General features: G+C 34.5%; 1 protein-coding gene across 1 annotated transcript in view; it reads right to left on the minus strand.

Annotated features, from left to right (window-relative positions):
- LOC115422047 (plexin A3-like) overlaps positions 1–20,656 on the minus strand; it is a 322,979-nt gene that overhangs the window by 52,089 nt on the left and 250,234 nt on the right. The window contains 7 exon segments of the mRNA XM_030138091.1: positions 1,008–1,101; positions 1,201–1,371; positions 5,579–5,715; positions 6,603–6,723; positions 7,624–7,772; positions 7,867–8,057; positions 9,009–9,105. Coding sequence (XP_029993951.1) covers positions 1,008–1,101; positions 1,201–1,371; positions 5,579–5,715; positions 6,603–6,723; positions 7,624–7,772; positions 7,867–8,057; positions 9,009–9,105 — 960 coding nt within the window.

The following is a 20,656-nucleotide window of genomic DNA, read 5'->3' on the forward strand; positions in this document are numbered from 1 at the left end:
TTGTAAAGTAAAAAAATTCCACAGTCAAGGCCGTCGAACTCATTTTAGTTCAGGTTCCACATACAGACCAATCAAGTAAAATAAAAGAATAATAACCTACAAAAAATAATGACTCCATATTTTCTTCTCAGTTTGATGTGAAAAAAATTATATTACATTATGCCTAAAACTGACAACTTCAAATTTTTGTCTTTGTTTTAGTACAAAAAATAACATTAAATTATGAAAATATTTACATTTACAAACTATCCTGTAACAATAAAATGTGAATAACCTGAACAAATATGAACAACCTGAAATAACTAAAGAAAATTAAGCACAATTTTAACTATTTTCTGCCTGTTACAAAGTGTTTAGTGTCTTTGTAGATTCGATCCATAATGCACATGTAGAAATGATAAGTTGAGGCAGAATATTGTTAAAATTGCACTTATTTTTCTTAAGAAATTTCAGTTTTTTCAAGTTATTCACATCTTTTTTGTTTAGATAGTTTATAAAAGTAAGTATTTTCATAATTTAATGGGGTTTTTTTGCACTAAAACAAAGACAAAAATTGGAAGTTGCCATTATTTGTAGGTTATTATTCTATTATTTTACCGGTCCGGCCCACTTGAGATCTAATCGGGCTGAATGTGGAACCTGAAGGAAAATTAGTTTGAGAGCCCTGTTTTAGACTGTTTGAATCGAGCTTCCAGGCCATTCCAAAACTCAACCCCTCTAACAGAAATATTACTTTTTTATTTTGTTGTTTGTTGCCTTAGCTTTTTTAAAAATGCCAGTTCCTCTGAGGCTGTTCTGACCTTTCCTACATTCAAACACTTCCTGGATGTCTGGTTCAAAAGTTATGAATCAAAAAGTAGTGGGCGGTCCATCTGTGACACCCTTGACCCCGCCCCATAGTTATTATTTCACTGGTCCGTCCCACTTCAGATTATATTTTGCTGAAACAGCCCCTCCTTAAAGGCTCTGGGACCCTAGGTTGGACCCCCCCCAGCTGTTGTTCTTACATTACTGGTCTCCACTCCGCCGTACTTGGCTCTGACTTTGGGTTCCTGGATGGTCAGCAGGTTGGTTCCGGTCACTGTGATCACCGTGCTGCCGCTGCATAAAAAAAACACACACAAACACATGGTTCTGGATCAGGACTGGGATCAGACAGATACTGGTCCTGACGTAGACCTGCTGGGGGTGGGTCTTTACTTGAGGATGGTCCAGTTGGGTTCGATGCTGGTGATGGTCGGGTCCTCGGTGTAGATGTATTTGGTGTCCGCGCTCGTCACCTCCGCCCTGTCAATCATCAGCCGGATGGGGGCGGGGCCGGAGCCGGACAAGGAGGCGGGGGTTATGCAGATTATCTCCCGATTGGTGCGTCTGCAGGAGAGGAAAGTGGGAGGAGCTCAGTGATTGGGTGGTCATAAATTATAGGAATGTCATGTGATCACTCTGGTCCATCTCTGTGTTTGTTTGTCAGGAAAATTATTATTTAAAGTAAGTTTTCACATCTTACAGAGTCACAGATTCAGAAAAAGATACTAACGTTATTACACAAACTTTTATTACAGCAAGAATAGCGTGAGAGGAGTTTGTTTTTTTTTTTCTTTTGAAAATTTTGTTCATTTTAATTATCACCTTGTTTTTTTGGTACTTATTTTGTGTTTTTTTTTTTGTTTTTTTTTTTACATTTTATTGCCTATTCTATTATATTTTTCTTCAGTTTTGTTCATTTTGTGGCTTATTCTGCTTATGTCACTCATTTTGTTGATTTATCGTTCATTTTAATGATCACGTTGGCTGTTTTTGTTCATTTTGTAGCTTTTATTCTTTTTTTTTCCACATTATTCATTATTTTGTAAATTTGTATTTATTTTCCTTTATTTTATTCATTATTTAATATAAAACCATGTGTCTCCATCCACTGTCATTGATCATTTTGTTTATTTTTCTGACATTCTACACTTCCTTTTTTATTTTTATTTTTTTACAACTTTACTTATCATTTGTCCATATCAACAACATTGGTGAACTTGCCCCCCTGTTGTGAGAGGAGTTTCTTTTTCCTTTTTTCTTCTTTTTTTAAAAAAAAATCTGTTCATTTTAATGATCATGTTGGCTGTTTTTGTTCATTTTGTTACTTGTTTTGTTTATTTTTCTACATTTTGTTGCCTATTTTATTAACTTTTTCTTCAGTTTTGTTCAATTTGTGGCTTATTCTACTTATGTCACTTACTTTGTTGATTTATTGTTCATTTTAATGATCACATTGGCTGTTTTTGTTCATTTTGTTCCTTATTTTCTTTCTTCTTTTTTTTTTTTTTACTTGTTTTCCACATTATTATTTGTAAATTTGTATTCATTGCTGTTCATTTTATTCATTATTTAATATAAAACTGTCTGTCTCCATCCACTGTCACTGATCATTTTGTTTATTTTTTTCTACATTCTACCTTTTTTTTTTTTTTTTTTTTTTTTTACAAGTTTATTTATCATTTTTCCATATCAACAATATTGACATCACAAAAAAAGTTGTGAACCCCCCCCCCCCCCCCCCCCCCCATCCAGGCGGCATCCCCACAAATACAGCCACATAAACACACATGTTGTGAGAGGAGTTTCTTGTGAGGTTAAAAAATGCAACTAGATAAATAGACTCAAATCTATTTTTCTTATTCTTTTTCCTAAAGCATGAAGGTCACAAACTTTTTCAGCTCAAGAGCCAAATGATAAATCTGGTGTCTCTCCGGGAGCCAAACTCACAAAAATCCATCATGAATTTCATCATCCACATTTTTTACTGAAGGTTCCTCTGTCAAAACAAAGGTGAATAAATGCACTTTTCTGCCTAAACCACATTTGGGACGAGCCCACTGGTTGGAGGTGGAATGCATGAACGTCAGCTGGAGAAAACAAATAATGTTAACTAAGAACACGCTGACAAAGAAACAAATCATAAACAAATATATGACTGGGTTCATTTTCCACCAAAATACTGGGTCTGAAAGTCCCTTCTTTAAACCATAAAGACCAAAACATCCACTGGTGACCAAAATAATTTACTGATATAAGAAGTTTAATACCTGTTGATTCAATAACCCTTTAAATTCATGTAAATAATTGGTGTAAAATGCAGTTATTCATCTTTTCATGGTCATCAGATATGACCCATTTGGATGTTCAGAGGCTCTGTAGTTACCATGGAAACACCGTCATTTTCTACAATATTGACTCACCAGTAAAACCCATGGAGTTGGATCAATGACAATGGATGGACACACTTGATTTATGTTCAGTTAATGATATATTTGACTGAAAAAGGCACTTTTTCTTCAGTTTTCTCTGTTTTTGTTACAGTAACCCTAAACTTTAATTCGAGCTTTTATGCACACCTACATGATCAGTAAATTAAACATAGAAAAATACCACATTTTCACTTAAGAATGCAAAATATTGAGCACAATTAAAAAAAAAAAAAAAGGTGATAAATTCCTTGAGAAAAGTTAAAAATAGAGAAAAAAAATCATATGAGAATGGCCAGAAAAGTAGCACTGGCTCTTTATGGGTTAAACAGGATGAATTATTTTGACTTAAATGGTACTTTCTCATGTATAACTTTATTAAAAAAAACAAAAAAACAAAAACATTTACAAACTAGGTGATTTGAGGAAACTTGAGCTAAATTTACAACTTTATCTCAGAGAACATCAGAGTTATTTATTATTAACTTTATAACTTTACTCTAATCATTCTTTTCTCATACATTTGTCATAAAATATACATATAAGTGTTTCTGGTAAAGATGTGAGGTTTTTGCCACAAATTTATGGCTTTAATCTTAGGAAATATCCATATATATGTATATTTTTGTAAATTTGTGAGTTTTTTTCCCTCAAATATCTTTTATTTTAAATACTGCTCTTCAACCACCTGTTTCTTCACCTCAAATCTCAAAGTTTTTCTGGTAAAGATGTGAGGGTTTTGACACTAATTAATGGCTTTTAATTTGAGGGAACATCAACAATTTTTTCTTCTACGTTTATGAGATTTTTCTCAGATATGTTTTATTTTGTATATTTATCATTACCATACACGGCCTTAATATCCAATAATATCCAGTTGTATTTCATAGAAATCTGACATTTTTTGGTTAAATTTCAAAGTTTGTGGTGGCGGCTCTAACGTACACTTAAGTATATATTAACTTAAAATTAACTCCTATCCCTAAAAACATGTTGAACTGTCTTTGCTAACATCTGCACGCTAAAGGAGTTAGCTTAGCTTAGCTTAGCTTAGTGATAACATTGAAAAACACTATATGACCACTTGGGTTTATAGAAGCTGTTTTTACCCTGAAAATGTTGTTTTTCCTGCTGTTCATAATTCACTATCAGAGTGGCTCTAAATACAGAGACAAATGCATATGTGTGGACATTAGAACTTTACTAAAACAACAAACACAATGCTGGACCGGGACTTTCACACAGGACTGTATATTACATTTATGCTTTCTTTTTTAAAGCATGTCTTCTGTAGAGGCCTGAGTAGGACAGAGAGTTCACTGTCAACACTAAGGTTTTGCTTTTATTTTATTTTTGGAAAATCCTATCAAAATATAACAAGTGGTGCCAGGCACAACAAACCCCGCCCCTCGAACGTATTGTAGCTTATTTTGGCATCGATCCAGCTGATGTCATCATATCCATGCATGTGCTGATGTCAGTGTATCAATTGCCTCTATATATGCGCCAAGTTTGAAGTAAATTGAAACAAAATTTATGTTTTTTATAGACATTTGAAATTTCACCCATTACAAGTAAATGTCACAAGAAAATTTTGAACTTCACATCACATCTATTCTGGGTCGCTGGCAATCTGTAAACCAAACTTGATATGAATTCAACCAGTAGTTTTGCTGCTACAGATGTTTGACATTTCACCCAATATAAGTAAATGGGGAAAAAAAAGCTGAAAAAATTCATAAAATATGTGAACTTTGACCATCTTTTCTCAAAACGTAATCACATCTATTCTGGGTCACTGGCAATCTATAAACCCAATTTAGTATGAATTCAACCAATAGTCTTGCTGCTACAAATGTGAAAATTTGCCCATTATAAGTGAAAGGGGGGAAATTTTCTTTCTTTTTTTAAATTCACAAAAATTTTTAACTTTGACCTACTTTCCCCAAAATGTAATCACATCTATTTTGGGTCACTGGCAATCTATATTCCAAATTTGGCATGAATTCAACCAATAGTTTTGCTGCTACAGACATTTGAAATTTCACCAATATAAGAAAACAGGAATTTTATTTATTTATTTATTTTTAAAAATTCATTAAACATTTAAACTTAGATCTACTTTTCCCAAAATGTAATGAGAACTATTCTGGGTCACTGGCAATCTATAAACCCAATTTGGTTCGAATTCAAGCAATAGTTTTGCTGCTAGAATGTTAACAAAGAAACAAACTGAACCAAAACAAAACCCCTTCCGTCCCCTTTGGGGGGAGGGGTAATGATAAGCAATGACATAAAATATGGATGATTGCAGCTATAAGAAAGTATTTATATCTGTTACGTACTTCACGAACAGACATTCCTCTTTGTCGATGTAGACGGTGACGGTGCTGCCAGCGTCCAGGTGTCGACCGGTCACTGTCAGCCTGGTTCCCCCGGAAACGGGACCCTTTTCTGGACGGACACGACTGAAACTCGGGCTCTGGAGGACGATGACAGTTTAATGGTGTTTGGTACCGTTTATAAAGATAAATGACATAAAAAAAAAAAAAAAAGAAAATCAGTCCTGATTTAGTGAACAAATGTTTTTTATCCTACTTTTTAAAAAGAAATTTACAACTTCAGTCCCATGAACTTCACAGATGTTTTCATAAAGAGATAAATGAAAAGAAAAGCAACTCATTTGTTTCACTCCTTTATTACATCCTGTTCTGAACAGACTTTTGCATCTGTCAATGTCACCTACTAAACACTTGGTACTTTATTTATGATTAATAAATAAAGCAGTATTCAGCACTGAAAATTGTTTTGTTTTTAATCAGACAACCGTTTTTTATACTCACACATAGTTCTGTTTCTCCCATATTCTATAATTATTCTATGCATATTTATTCTATCTTCTATGGTTTTATATGCATATTTATTCTATTTTCTACATATTATCCTGTATATGTGTGTGTGTGTGTGTGTGTGTGTGTGTGTGTGTGTGTGTGTGTGTATATATATATATATATATGTATATATATATATAGTGTCTGTTTGTATTTCTTGCTGCTGCCTGCTGAGCCAACTGCATCAAAATTTCATTTTTGATGTAGAATTTGAAATGACAAATAAATTCTGTCCAAGGAAGTCTATTATTTTTTGTCATTTTTAGTCACTTTAACAAATTTTTCTATTTCTAATCTTTTTATTTTTCTATTGTATTTGACATATATTGTCTTGTGCTGCTATACATTTGAATTTTCCCCTTGGAGGATCAATAAAATATATCTTATCTTATCTTAAACCATGAAATCAGCTGTTTTTGTCGACCGTCTGCATAATGTTAAAGAAATGAACTGAGAATGCAGATGAACTCAAACGCACCACGAAGGAGTAGGTCTGGGTGGAGAGGGTCCGGTACTCGGCGCTGCAGACGCCGATGCAGAGTTCGACAGGACCGCCGGGCGAATGAGGGAGGAGAGCTTCAGCCATGTCACACACGATCCTGAAGGCAGCACAGACGGGTTGGTCAACACGGTAAATTCAACGGTTATTATATCAAAAAAAGAGAAAACTGAAGAAAAAGCAAAACATATCATTAAGTGAACATAAAATCAATCGTCTACAACCACTGTTATTTGTCCAACTACATGGATTTTACATTTATTTCCACCAGTGTTTCCACATTCATATCCAAACAAGTATTAACCCAGTATTTACCCTTATCCCTTAGGGGTCTGAGCCTATTTTGGCTGTTACTGAGTACTTTTGATTTTGCCTTTATATACTATATAAAGAAATGTTTATTATATCCATGTTTGGCATCTTTTTTTTCAGCACAACTTTATCTATCTCATCTGCCTATTATTTTTTCACTTTAACCTACTATATCAACACAAAAGCCCAAAAAACACACTAAAAATATAAAATCCGATTGGAAAAATGTATGATTTATTGCATAAATAACACAAAGATGCTTAACGAATCTTTTCAAAGAGTTTAAAAGTGAATATTGGTTCCAAATATTAGGTATATAAAATCAAAATAGTAATAAATTATAACTATACCCAAATGTTTGACATATAAGCATATCTTTACATAGATGTTGCATAAAATTTCCTACTTTCCCTACATTTAACCTTTCATGAATGATTTATCACCATTTCTTATAATATTAGCCCCTGTATTTTGGATTTTCTTGATGAAAATCAGGTATTTTCCTAAATTTAATTTAATGATCATGTAGCTGTTCATAAAATCTCAGGGTAAATTCAAAGGTTATTTTATCAAAACAGAGAAAACTGAAGAAAAAGCTAAACATATCAATAGCTGAACATAAAAACAATCATCTTCAACAGCTGTTTTTATATTTACTTCCACATTCACATCCAACTCAGACACTGACCTCTCGGCGCTGATGTACTGAGATGGGACAGGGTTACACCGGACCCCGGCCACCTGAACGTGGGCGATCTCCTTCACCTGCAGACCCAGGTTCTCCCCCTCAATTGTCACACGAGTCCCTCCCTCTCGAGGGCCTGTGAGGGGGTCGATCTGTGGGGGGGGGGGTTTGAGGGTGGATCAATAATCAATCACAGAACAGACAGAGCTGAACCAGGATCAGTTCTCAGGTGTATTTCTGTTCTACCTTGGTGATTCGTGGGTGGCTGCAGCGCAGGTTGTGTCGACCGTGGTGCATCCAGTTCTGTTCGGGGGAGGGGCAGTGTTGCCGTAGGAGACACTTCCTGGATTCAGTGCACCAACCGCATTCGAAGGTGGGCGGAGCTTTAAGGCACTGACCACAGCTGGAGCGTTGAGCCTCGCATTTGTAGAGCAACGCTGACCGACACAAAGAGAAAGCAACTTATTAACACTTGTTTTAGGAAATATAATAGAAATCACAGATGTTTGTTGTTTGTTTATATTTATTATTGAATACGTGACTGTTTTCTACCTCTTTATTTTAGCTGCTTTTACTTGTATTTGTAGTTTTACAGTGGGTTCTGTACATAATTGAAGTGGCACTTTTAATTTTGTCAAACTTGGCAAAATGATAATAAAGATATTCTATTCTATTCTATTCTATTCTATTCTGGTGAAATAAAAAAACAAAAGTATTTTATCTAACATGATCGACATCTAGTGCATAGGATGGACAGATAAATACTTCATTGATCCTGAAGGATATTCAATTATTCAGCTGTTCAGTTACACAGCATCAACTTTTCTAACAATGCATAAAAACATAACAACTCCGTAAAATAAACAATAAAATATGATATATTAAATATAGATCTCAAATATGCATAAAAAAGCATTAATGGTCTACTACATGATTTAACAGAAAACTTACTTAATAATATATACACTATGCGTAAATATATTATCATGCAAAATATCACCAATAAATGACATAAATTACATGTTATTCTGCATTTTATGGTATTTGACTTAGCTTTATGTTATTTTATTATTGCAGCTTTTTTCTATACTGTTTTAATTTTGGTCTCATGTTACAAATCTACATAGATGTTTTTGATCATCACTTTTGTATCTTTCGTGAATTATTTAACAAAATCTTCATTGTTTAATGTGAAATTTTAGGGTAATGTGTTAAATAAAAAAGGAAAAGTTCATCAAAGTGGTGTTTCTTTAATGTTTGAAATAAATCCATCACAGGTTACCACAGTTGACAGTAGAGTTCCTGCGTGTCTGTTAAAAGAGTGGAGGTCTGAGCAGATGTATTGACATTTCTGAGGTTTATGTTGACAGATGTTAAACTGGGTTTACCTTTCATAGACAGAGGCTTGTCGATGAAGAAATCTCCATCCCAAACAATGGAGAAATCCACGGGGAGGTCACCAGCCTCGTCTCCTTCATACCAATACTACAGAGACAAAGAACACACGGTAAAAACTCTGATGGTTTTTAATTGGGCGACAGTAAATTTAATTCTCTGTTAATTATGATCAAACAGTAAGAAGAAAGTTTAATTAATGATCTGGGAAAACGAGGGAGACACTGTGTCCTCTACAGTGAGGATCAAACTATAATAGAAAAGACTAAAGGACAGAAACCAAAAAAAATACATCACCATAATGAGAAAATAATGAGAAAAACAATAAGCACATTGGCAAACAATTAGTCATTATTTCGGTTTGTGTTTATACTGAAACCTCACAAAACCTACACAAGCTGTTACAGATAATGATGGCATTTGTTAACTCCAATAACATTACTTATTAAAATTAAAATTGGTTTTCTTTCATGGGATGATGGAAATGAATAAATTAAGTTGATCTGCATGAGTACATGTACAGCTAAAGCCTGTATAACTACTCAGCTAAGCTCTTATTCCTAAAGCATAAATATTAACTAACATGTTACTCGTCTGCCGTTACTTGTTAGATCACAATATTTAACATCAATAACAATAAAGATCCTTGAGCAAACACATAAACTAATGTTACTACAGCTAAAATTTTCCTACTATTGATAGCTAGTGCAGCTAAAAGCTAATGCTAACTGAGCTAATAAAACTAGTTTTTACAGTTACTCAGCTAAGGTCAGCTGATATGTACTGTGTCAGGTTTTCTGGGTTGCTAATTTTAGATTACATTATAAAAAATTTGAATGATAAATGCACTGTTAAATTATAAATGAATTTAGCTAATATAACCTAACAAGCTACTGCTAATATTACCTCAGTTAATACGCTACTACTCTTACAATCATTTTAGCTAACATAAATAATAATATCGGTACAGTTTAGGTTGGCATTATCTTGCTAATGCTATTTTTTTCTCCTAATAAACTGTTTTTAATATTAATTACTACAGTCTTAGTCTTACTACACCTAATATGCTCCTAGCGAATTCTTGCAGCTAATATAATACAAATTTGGGCAAGTATTTGATATTTATAATATTTATATAATATCTCTATTATAGTATAGTATAGTACAGTATAATTATAGTATATTATAGTATTTATTTTTCTTCTCTTAATATTATAGGTACAAAACTGTTGCTAATATTATTTTGGCTAATAGCATATTACACTTATATTACAAATAGCTAAACTCAGTTTATATCTACATTTCTAAAGTTAGGACTTAAATTAAGGCAGCTAACAAATAATTAACTTCCTGTTATTGATGATGTTGGCTCATATTATACAACCTTAATACTATAGAGATAATTTTTTTCTTATGCTATTACTTGAGCTAAGAAACTGTACTACTATTACTTTAGCTAGTAGCATGTTACACCTATATTACATTAGCTAATTGTGACAGTTATTATTAGCTAACACTAGTCGCTTTTCCATTGACCCTCAAATTGCATAAATATAACTTGTGCATAAAAATTTGCCTAATGGAAAAACGACAATTTTGCCAAAACTCTCTTTTTTTGATGAAAAATTTTCACGCTGGCAAGACGTGGTTTTTTTGGGGGTAGCGAAATTGGTATATCACGCAAAGCTGCAATGGAAAGAACTTTTTCTGCAATTAGAGTCACATGAAATAAAAAAAAAAAAAACAGACGTTGATGGACATTACAACAAGCGAAGAGGAATAGTTTTAAAAGAAACATGTCGCAGTATGTGTGGACACACTACGAAACTGAATCATTTTTTAATTTAGTGCAGGATAGAGGAGTAATATATAAAAATATTGAATATATCTGTAAATCAACATGATATTTATGTTTGTTGCCATGTTTATGGAATGACTTCTCATGTCGTCTCGCAATAATAAATAAACAAATCGCATTTGTGATTTAATGGAAAAATCGACATTATGCACTTCTGTTTTTTTTTTACATTTAGTATATATTGGTAAAGTTTTGCGTAGATGTTCAATGGAAAAGCCATTATTGATGCTATATAGATCGTTTTACTTGGGTTACATGTACAGCTTGTACTTATAAAGTGAATATCACTGAAACTACCTCAGCTAACACATATAACTTGCCTGGTCTTATTAATATTAGCTTATATGTTACAGTTAAAATTACTGCCAGCAAATAAGTCACAAGGTGTTTGTGCATTTATAAAGCTAACAGCGGATGTATCTTATACGTGGCTGCTGCTAGATACAGTTAATATAGGTACAAGTTACATCAAACATATCTAAAGTTAATATTAATACAGTGATTAGTGCTAAAATAGTAGACCATTAGTTATGAAACCTGCTCTTACAGCTAATACTTGTGCTACACTGATGATGAAAAATGGGTTGAAATTAGGCAGATACTCCGAGTACAGTAATATTCTAAGGTTCAAGGTTCTAGGGTTTTTACTCCGCTGATTTCCTGGAATATATGGAGTTTCAAGTGGAATTTTCGTCTTTTCTTATGGTTGTACAGCTCATAAAGAAAGGAGAGCCTTTCCATTACGGATAAACTTAGCACAGCTAGTGATTTAAGAAAAAAAAAAAAAATGATGGAAAAATGGACACAGAGCAGTAGCAGATCAGTGTTGTCATGGCGGCTGCAGGTCTCCATGGTAACGAACAAAAAGCAGCCGGAGAAACAACATAATGGATTTAGGGGCTGATGGGAACCTGATCCACCTGCCTGCCTCTCATCGTAGATAAACAGTGGGGTGTTAATGGAACTAAAATAAGTCTATGTGTGTGCGTGTGTGTGTGTGTGTGTGTGTGTGTGTAGTCTCTGTAAAATTAACAGTACAACTCTGGAAAAGATGGTGAGGCTGTGTCCTGAATATGTCAGATTATCTGATCACGCAGAGGGAGACAGAAGTTGAGTTTTCTGAAAGATTGAAAATCAATGTGTCTTAATGACTCTGGTCTGCTGCTCATTTCATTAACTTACAGCTCACACACACACACACACACACACACACACACACACACACACACTGAAGGATTAATTAAGAGGTGGAGGCTGTATAACCTTACTTCAGCAAAAATATCTACAGTAAAAATCTACAGTACCACACACACAGACACACGCGCGCACACAAACACACAAAATTAACAAATTTCATTAAGTCATGGCAGTTTCAGTTCAATATTCCTTCATCAGCAAAAACTGCTTCACCACATCACATCACAGTTTTAATGTTTTATACCTCACACACACACACACACACACACACACGGAGGACTATAATTAATAAAGCGTTGATATTAAAATGATCTTTTCTGCAGAGCCGCAAGAACGACCACATTATTCATAACACTGTACAAGTGTGTGAGCGAGTGTGTGTGTGTGTGTGTGATGACCACACAGCTGAAATATGTTGAATACCAAGACCAATTGAGAGCTAGAGAGATGTGTGTGCGTGTGTGTCTAATGCCCTGATTTTCCATTAAAAGCAGCCAGCTGAGCCCAACGGAGCGGCATCATAACTCAGGCAGCTGAACACACACCGACACACACACGCACGCAATAGGAAAATGAAAGGAGTCGCTGCTGTTGAACGCTCACCGCCACACTGACACCACAGATCACAATCAGAGCTCCTGGTGGTGAACGCCGCTCTTATCGCAGTGACAGAACACTTCAGAACGCAGCTCGGTGGAACCTCCAACTGACGCCTGACACCGTTACCGATCGCAAACACAGCTGGTCCTCCTGTTGATCCTCACACACACACACTCACACACACACACTCGCTCCCACAAGTGGATGCGACGACTGGAGCTGAAACCATTAATCGACCCGAATCGACGAAAAAAAAGTTTTCGGTTGCACTTTTCTAGAGCAGCTATTGATTGTTTTTGTAATCAAATATATTTTCTTCAGTTTGATTCGATTTAATGATTATTTGAACGGGTAAAAATGTGAAAAAGACACGTTTGAAAATGACAAACTTTTCTTCAATCAAACCGTCAATTACTCCTTTAACCCATAACGACCCAGGGCTGCTTTTGTGGCTCTTCCTAAATGAATTGGACTCTATTTTGAACCTTTCTTAAGTGATTTATCTCCATTTACTCTTATATTATGCTCTGTATTTCACATTTCTAACTGAAAATCACGTATTTTCCTATATTTAATGTACTGATTATGTCGATGTTCGTTAAAACTCCGATTACAGTTGAAGATTGTTATATCCAAAACAGAGAGAACTGAAGAAAAACATTGTTATCTGCAAAATATTTCATTAACTGAACAAAAAACAAGTGTGTCCATCCACTGTCATTGATCCAACTCCATGGGTTTTACTGGTGAATCAATGATGTAGAAGATGACGGTGTTTCCACATTCATTTTCTCTCTATTTAACCTTCCTTTAGTGATATATCACCATTTATTATAATGTTATCCTCTGTATTTTATGTATTTTCAGTGAAAATCAGGTATTTTCCTGTATTTAATTTATTGATTATGTCAGGGGTGTCAAACTCATTTGAGTTCGGGGGCCACATTCAGCCCAATTTGATCTCAAGTGGGCCGCACCAGTAAAATAATCACAGTAAAAAAAGTAAAATTCTATTATGATTAGGTTTATGTCTACAAAGTTTCCTTAAAAATCTGAATAACATGAACAACTCGAATTGTCTTAAGAAAAACAAGTGCAATTTTAACAATATTATCCCTCAGTTTATCAGTTTATCATTTACATATGTGCATTACAATCACACAAAACATTTAGTAACAGGCAGAATATTGGTCAAATTGCATTTACTTTTAAGACATTTCCGTTTGTTCATATTTGTTCAGGTTAGTCACATTTTTTGTAAACGTATACTTTGGTAATGTAAACATTTTCATGTAATTTTACTTTTTTTACACCAAAAAACAAAGAGAAAATTCGGGGTTGTCATTATTTATAGGTTATTATGATAATATTTTACTGCTCTGACCCACTTGAAATCTAATTGGACTGTATGTGTCTGTATGTGGAACCTGAATTAAAATGATTTTGACACCAATGATTGTTAATATCTTCAGTGTAATTTTTGCAATTTTTCACAAATTCATCCCGCGGGCCGGATTGGACCCTTTGGCGGGCCGGCTTTAGCCACCGGGCCGCATGCTTGACACATGTGGATTATGTGGATGTTTATAAAAGCTCAGATTGAAGTTAAGGGTCATTATGTCAGAAACACAGAAAACTGAAGAAAAAGGGACTTTTTCAGCAAAATATATCAATAACTGATTATAAAAACTACCACTACATACATACAACTACTATCATTTATCAAATTCCATGGGTTTTACTGGTGAATCAATACTGTAGAAGATGACGGTGTTTCCATGGTAACTACAGAGCCTCTGAATGACCAAATGGGTCATATCTGATGACCATGACAAGATGAAAAACTGTATTTTACACCAATTATTTACATGTATTGGTAGGATTAGTGGATTAACAAGTATTAAACAGTTTAGATCAGTAGATACTTTTGGTCGCCAGTGGATGTTTGGGTCTTTATGGGTTAAACTTATAAGCTTTTACCCAAACATCAAAAATATTTGGCTTTATTTTTTCAATTGTATTTTAGTTTAGTGTATTTTAAGTTGTTTGTAAGTTGAATCCAAATTTGTTGAAGACTGCATTGCATATATTTTCATACTTTTTTTTTTTTTTTAATATTTATTTTTTATTTTTATGCTTTTTGTGGTTTTATTTTCAGCTGGTTCTTGAATAAAGTACAAGTTGTCATTTTTTCAACATATTTTTCCTATTTTTTTCTGCCTATTCCAATAATCTTTTAAGTGAATCAAAGTAAATAAACAATAGATTAATCGATTACAGAAATAATCGATAGCTGCAGCTTTAGTGATGATCCTAAACGCACACCCTTACACCTATAATAGTTTAACAATTGATGCTTCAATAGCAGAGAGCTGAAGGCTGTAAAAGCTAAACTGTGGGTCGTCCAAGTTCACGCAAGTCAAGTTTATTCAAGTTAATGCAAACGCCAAACAAGGCTTCAGTGTTTTATGGCTCTGGCAACCGGTCAAGTTTACATCTGTGTCCATCCAAGCTATTTATGGCGACACTAAAGTTATCACTATGTTCCCACTGAATCATCTGCAATTAGAAACAGGCCATCTTATATTTTCACAGATGAATATGTTTCTGCAGAACATTATGATGTCACTGACATGTAATCACTTCATCATTTTATGTGTGAAATTCTGTCATAAACATGAGTGTATAAATTCTTGATACTCATCCAAAAATGTGTTTTATGAGGATCAGTTAATTCTCCAGTCCATGTGAATATCGATGCCAAATTTTAACAAATTCCCTGAGGGCCTTCCAGCGATATTATATTTATATGAAATGTCATGGCTGTTATCTGCATGATGGAGTAAAAACAGGATATTGTGATGCTAGCAGCGGTAGCATTAGAGCTACACTATGTGGACAAAAGTATGTGGACACGTTGAATTCAGGTGTTTCTTTTCTAACAGGGGTCTGGGATACAAAACAATAATGATAAATGACATAATATAGTTTTATATTGGGATAAATATCATTGGTTAGTTTGGTTTAAATTGTTATCTTTGATTCCAAAATGCCTCAGAGATGGTTTTTAATTAATTTCTCTCAACATTTTTTTTTTTAACCCATGACTATGATTTTAACCCATAAAGACCCAAACATCCACTGCTGACCAAAAGCATTTAGTAATCTAAACTGTTCATCTACTAATCCTATCAATACACGTAAATAATTGCTGTAAAGTGCAGTTTTATCATCAGATATGACCTATTTGGATGTTCCTAGGCTCCGTAGTTACCATGGAAACACTGTCATCTTCTACAATATTGATTCACCAGTAAAATCCACAGAGTTGGATCAATGACAGCAGATGGACACACTTGGTTTATGATCAGTTGATGATATATTTTACTGAAAAAGTCATATTTTCTTCAGTTTTTTTACTGTTATGATACAATAATCTTTGACTTTACTCTGAGCTTTTATGAACATCTACATGATCGAAGAATTAAATACAGGAAAATAGATGATTTTCACAGGCAAAAATGTAAAATTCAGAGGAGAATAGTATAATAAATGGTGATAAATCACTTAGGAGAGGTTAAAAAGAGGAAAAAATTTATTTGGGAACTGACACTGGGTCACACTGTCACACTGGGTCCTTATGGGTTAAATGTTCTTCCTCTAAATTTCTAAAATATTTTTCATGCTCTGACTGTAAATAATAATTTTCTACCACAACTAACCATCTACTTTCTTCACATCTCACCGAGGAAGAAAAATCTCCCATTAAACTTTAAGAAAATATTGATGTTTTTGTCTCAAATCATCATGAACAGGACATCTTGGAGCTGTAGACATGATATGTCCCAATATTTTTGTCCATATAATTTATAAACATCAATTGATATCAATTTAACCTAAATTTTCTTCCTCAGTAAGATGTGATGAAAGTAGATGGCTAGTTGTGGTAGAAAATTATTATTTACAGTCAGAGCATGAGAAATATATTAGAAATTCAAAAGTAGAACATTTAAAATCATAGTCATGGAATAAAAAAAACTACCAATAATGAGAGAAATTAAGTAAAAACCATCTCTGAGGCATTTTGGAAGCAAATATAAGAATTTAAACCAAACTAACCAATGCAATGATATTTATCCCAATATAAAACTATATTATGTCATTTATCATTATTGTTTTGAATCCTAGACCCCTGTTAGAAATGAAACACCTGAATTCACCGTGTCCACATACTTTTGTCCACATAGTGAATGTATGTAATGTTAATTCCCTGTTGAAACTACGAGTCTCCTTTTTCTTCTTCTATTCCAAAACATGTCTGAGGGGCTAAACATACCAGAACACTCATGTGTCAGAAGTGGTGGGATATGTATATTTTCAGGGTCTTGGGTGTGTCAAAAAATTTCTGAAATTAAAGCCTTTGCATGAAACTAAATTTTTCAAGTCCACACGCAGAGAAATACCGCTCAGAGCCGTACCCTTAAACCAACAGGAAGTGCACGGTTTCACCACATTCAGCCTGTACTTGGCATTTTCAGACCCTTTATTTCAGACCATGTCAAACTCCATTTAGTTCAGGTTCCACATTCAGCCCAATTTGATCTCCAGTGGGTCAGACCAGAAAATAATAACATAATAATCTATAAATAATGAAATAAAAAATAAAAATAATGAAAATAATGGAATAAAAAAACTATCAATGCTCTCATTTGTCTGTTCTTTTTTTTGGGGTGGGGGTGGGGGTGTCTCTTTTGTTTGTCTTTGTATTTTTTTGGGGGGGTTACTGTTACAATTCTACATAAAACTCAATAAAAAATTTAAACAAAAACTATCAATATTGAGAGAAATTAAGTAAAAACCATCTCTGAGGCATCTTGGAAGCAAAGATAAGAATTTAAAACCAAACTAACCAATGCAATGATATTTATCCCAATATAAATTTATATTATGGCAATTACTATCATTGTTTAGTATCCCAGACCCCTGTTAGAAAAGAAACACCTGAATTCAACGTGTCCCAATACTTTTGTCCACTTAGTGTAAGTGATGCCAGGCTGTATCTGAGAAGTTCGATGCATGTAGTTTTTATTTGGTCATATAACTGTCTGAAAACACTTCATAGCTAAATGTTATTATCGACAGTTTAACAGCATGCTAACATTTGCTAATAATCAGTAGGTCTAAACACAAAGTCTGCAGCAGAGGATGATGGGAGTATCATTAGTTTTGCAGTTATTTAGCTCAGGGCAATGAGTGCAGCGTGAGACCGAAGCCAGTGCAGAAGTAACAAATTGTAATACCATAAATTGTAAATTGTAATACTGCTGACATCGACCAGATGCTGCTCCAAAAAACCCTGGCTCCCTGGAGTTACAATATTTTCCAGGAGTCATTTTGGTCTCATTAAAACTGATCATTATTTTTGTCAGTATCATTACTATGATGATGCAAGTATACGTGTAGATATGTATGCATATTTAAATTCATATGCATATATGTTTCATTATTTAACAGATAACTGAGTATTTACTAATTGATAGAAAGCAGCTGAATTAATTTAGGACTATGGAATATATGATTATGAAATGAGGGTGGAAGTAAATAAGTTCTACTTCTTTCCACTCCTTTTCGTGCACATACAAATCAATCCAGATGTTCATACTACGATTATCTATGCAAGTCACGGAAAAAATTAATAGACCAGTGTTTTTTCAACCTTGGGGTCAAGACCTTACATGGGGTCGCCTGAAATTTTTAGAAATTGATAAAAAAAGAAAACAAATAAAAACTTACTAATAAAAAATATATGTTGAGTTGACAGAGACAATCCCAATACATAAAGGACATGACAAACTGTGACACTGAAACTGAAGCACTGTGGTTCTGTTTATGTGTCAAATGTTCATTGTGGTCGGTTTCAGATGCTGCAGCTCTTTCATAATTCATAGTTTGAATTCTTGTTTGTTCAGTATTAATTGTCAGCCTTGTAAATCACAGCTGGACTGACTGTACATATCCTGACCAAAGAAAATCAAATTCTACCTTTGTGCAGTAATCTACACCTGGCTTTACTGCCTCCGTCCATAATAATAATAATAATAATGATAATAATAATAATAATAATAATAATAATGGATTGGATTTTATATAGCGCTTTTCTAGACACCCAAAGCGCTTTACATTATTGATCCATTATTCATTCACTCTCACATTCTCCCTCCGGTGGTGGTAAACTACATATGTAGCCACAGTTGCCCTGGGGCAGACTGACAGAAGCGTGGCTGCCAATTCGCGCCTACGGCCCCTCCGACCACCACCAAACATTCATACGCATTCATACACCAGTGTGAGTGGCACTGGAGGCAAGGAGGGTGAAGTGTCTTGCCCAGGGACACAACGGACTGACTAGGACAGAGCAGGATTCCAACCGCCAACCCTTCGGTTATTGGACGACCCACTCTACCACCTGAGCCATAATATACATTATGTAGACTAAATGTCCTCTAAAATTAACGTTTATTTGCAGCATAGTATAGCAAACTATTACATGACCAAAACAAATTAATTTTAGCAATAAATAAATAAATAAATCTCTGTTTTGAATGTCTGGGGTCGCCAGAAATTTGTGACGTTAAAATGGGGTCACGAGACAAAACAGGTTGGAAACCACTGCATTAGACCATCAAAAGTCATCAAAAACAATGGTTTTGCAATCAAGTACTAACTCCTGTGTGTATCATGTGACTAAAACCGACAGAAAAGAAAACATGGAATGCATAAAAGCACTGTTTTTGTCTGTAAAATGCCAAGAAAACCATGGAAAATGGATAGATATCAGCTCTGAAATTAAACTCTTATGAGATATTTTTGTTATCATTACATTTATCCAAACAAATGTACCTTTAGTTGTACCAGGTATTAAAATGAACAAGAAACTGAAGAAAATGAACTTTTCATGCACATTATGAATGAAATCATGTTTTAAAGGCAATAAAAGGTCAATATTTTGAATCTGTCATAATTTTGGCCATAACTGTATGTGCATGTAAATATTATTAGTATTTTCACATGTAAATATTCATTGTTTTCTTCTTTGTTTCTTTCTTGTCTTTTTTTTCCTACTTTTACAAGCTAAAAGTACATTTCTGATCAATCAATCAATCAATCAATCAATCAATCAAGCTGCATTAATATATTTTAGAGCAAACACAAGGCTTTCATTTCTGCAGTGAGGGGCTTTGATTGACAGCTGTCAGTTTGAATTTGGTAACCATGGCGGCACCTTTCAGTCTCAGTTGCAACAATGAAGCGTTTTCTATTTTCTCCGGCTCTGATTGGCTTCCCCTCCACGGTAACAGCAGCTGATTGGCTAGAAATGAAGTGTCAATGATCAGAAGATAATCAGTACGTTATCTCTGAGAGGCCTGGCTGTGTGTGTGTGTGTGTGTGTGTGTGTGTGTGTGTGTGTGTGTGTGTGTGTGTGTGTGATACTAAGGAGGTACAGTAAAAACCCGAAATGGAAACACAGAGCAGAGGAGCAGCTTCGGTCTGCTTTTCCAAACCATCAAGAGCAGTTTCAACATAGAAAGGCAGCATGAAACTCCAGCGCTGTCCTCACAGTCTGTCTTTAATGTTTCCTTTTTAGTATCTATTGGCTTTGTGGGACCTGCTGAGTGCTGTGATGTAATTGTATGAGCTGTGTAATGTGTCACTTGGCTTGTTATTGCGTGTAATTCACTGGGAAATATTTTCCCCACTGGGACAATGAAGTCGTGTCGATCTTAATTCCTTTTCCTTTCCCTCCGCGTTGTTTTTTTTCTCCTTGTCAATAACTCTTTTCCTATTTCTGCCAGCTTTTCTTTCAGTTCCTCTCCTGCTGGGGCTTAATGTCGCGGTGCTGGTGGACACTGTTGGAGCGGGCGTCTGGATCTGTCGTCCCCATGGAACACCCCTGTCCGGTCGCTAGGCCTGTCGCCATGGGGTCAG

This window comes from Sphaeramia orbicularis, chromosome 7 (assembly GCF_902148855.1).
Source record: "Sphaeramia orbicularis chromosome 7, fSphaOr1.1, whole genome shotgun sequence".
NCBI lineage: Eukaryota > Metazoa > Chordata > Actinopteri > Kurtiformes > Apogonidae > Sphaeramia > Sphaeramia orbicularis.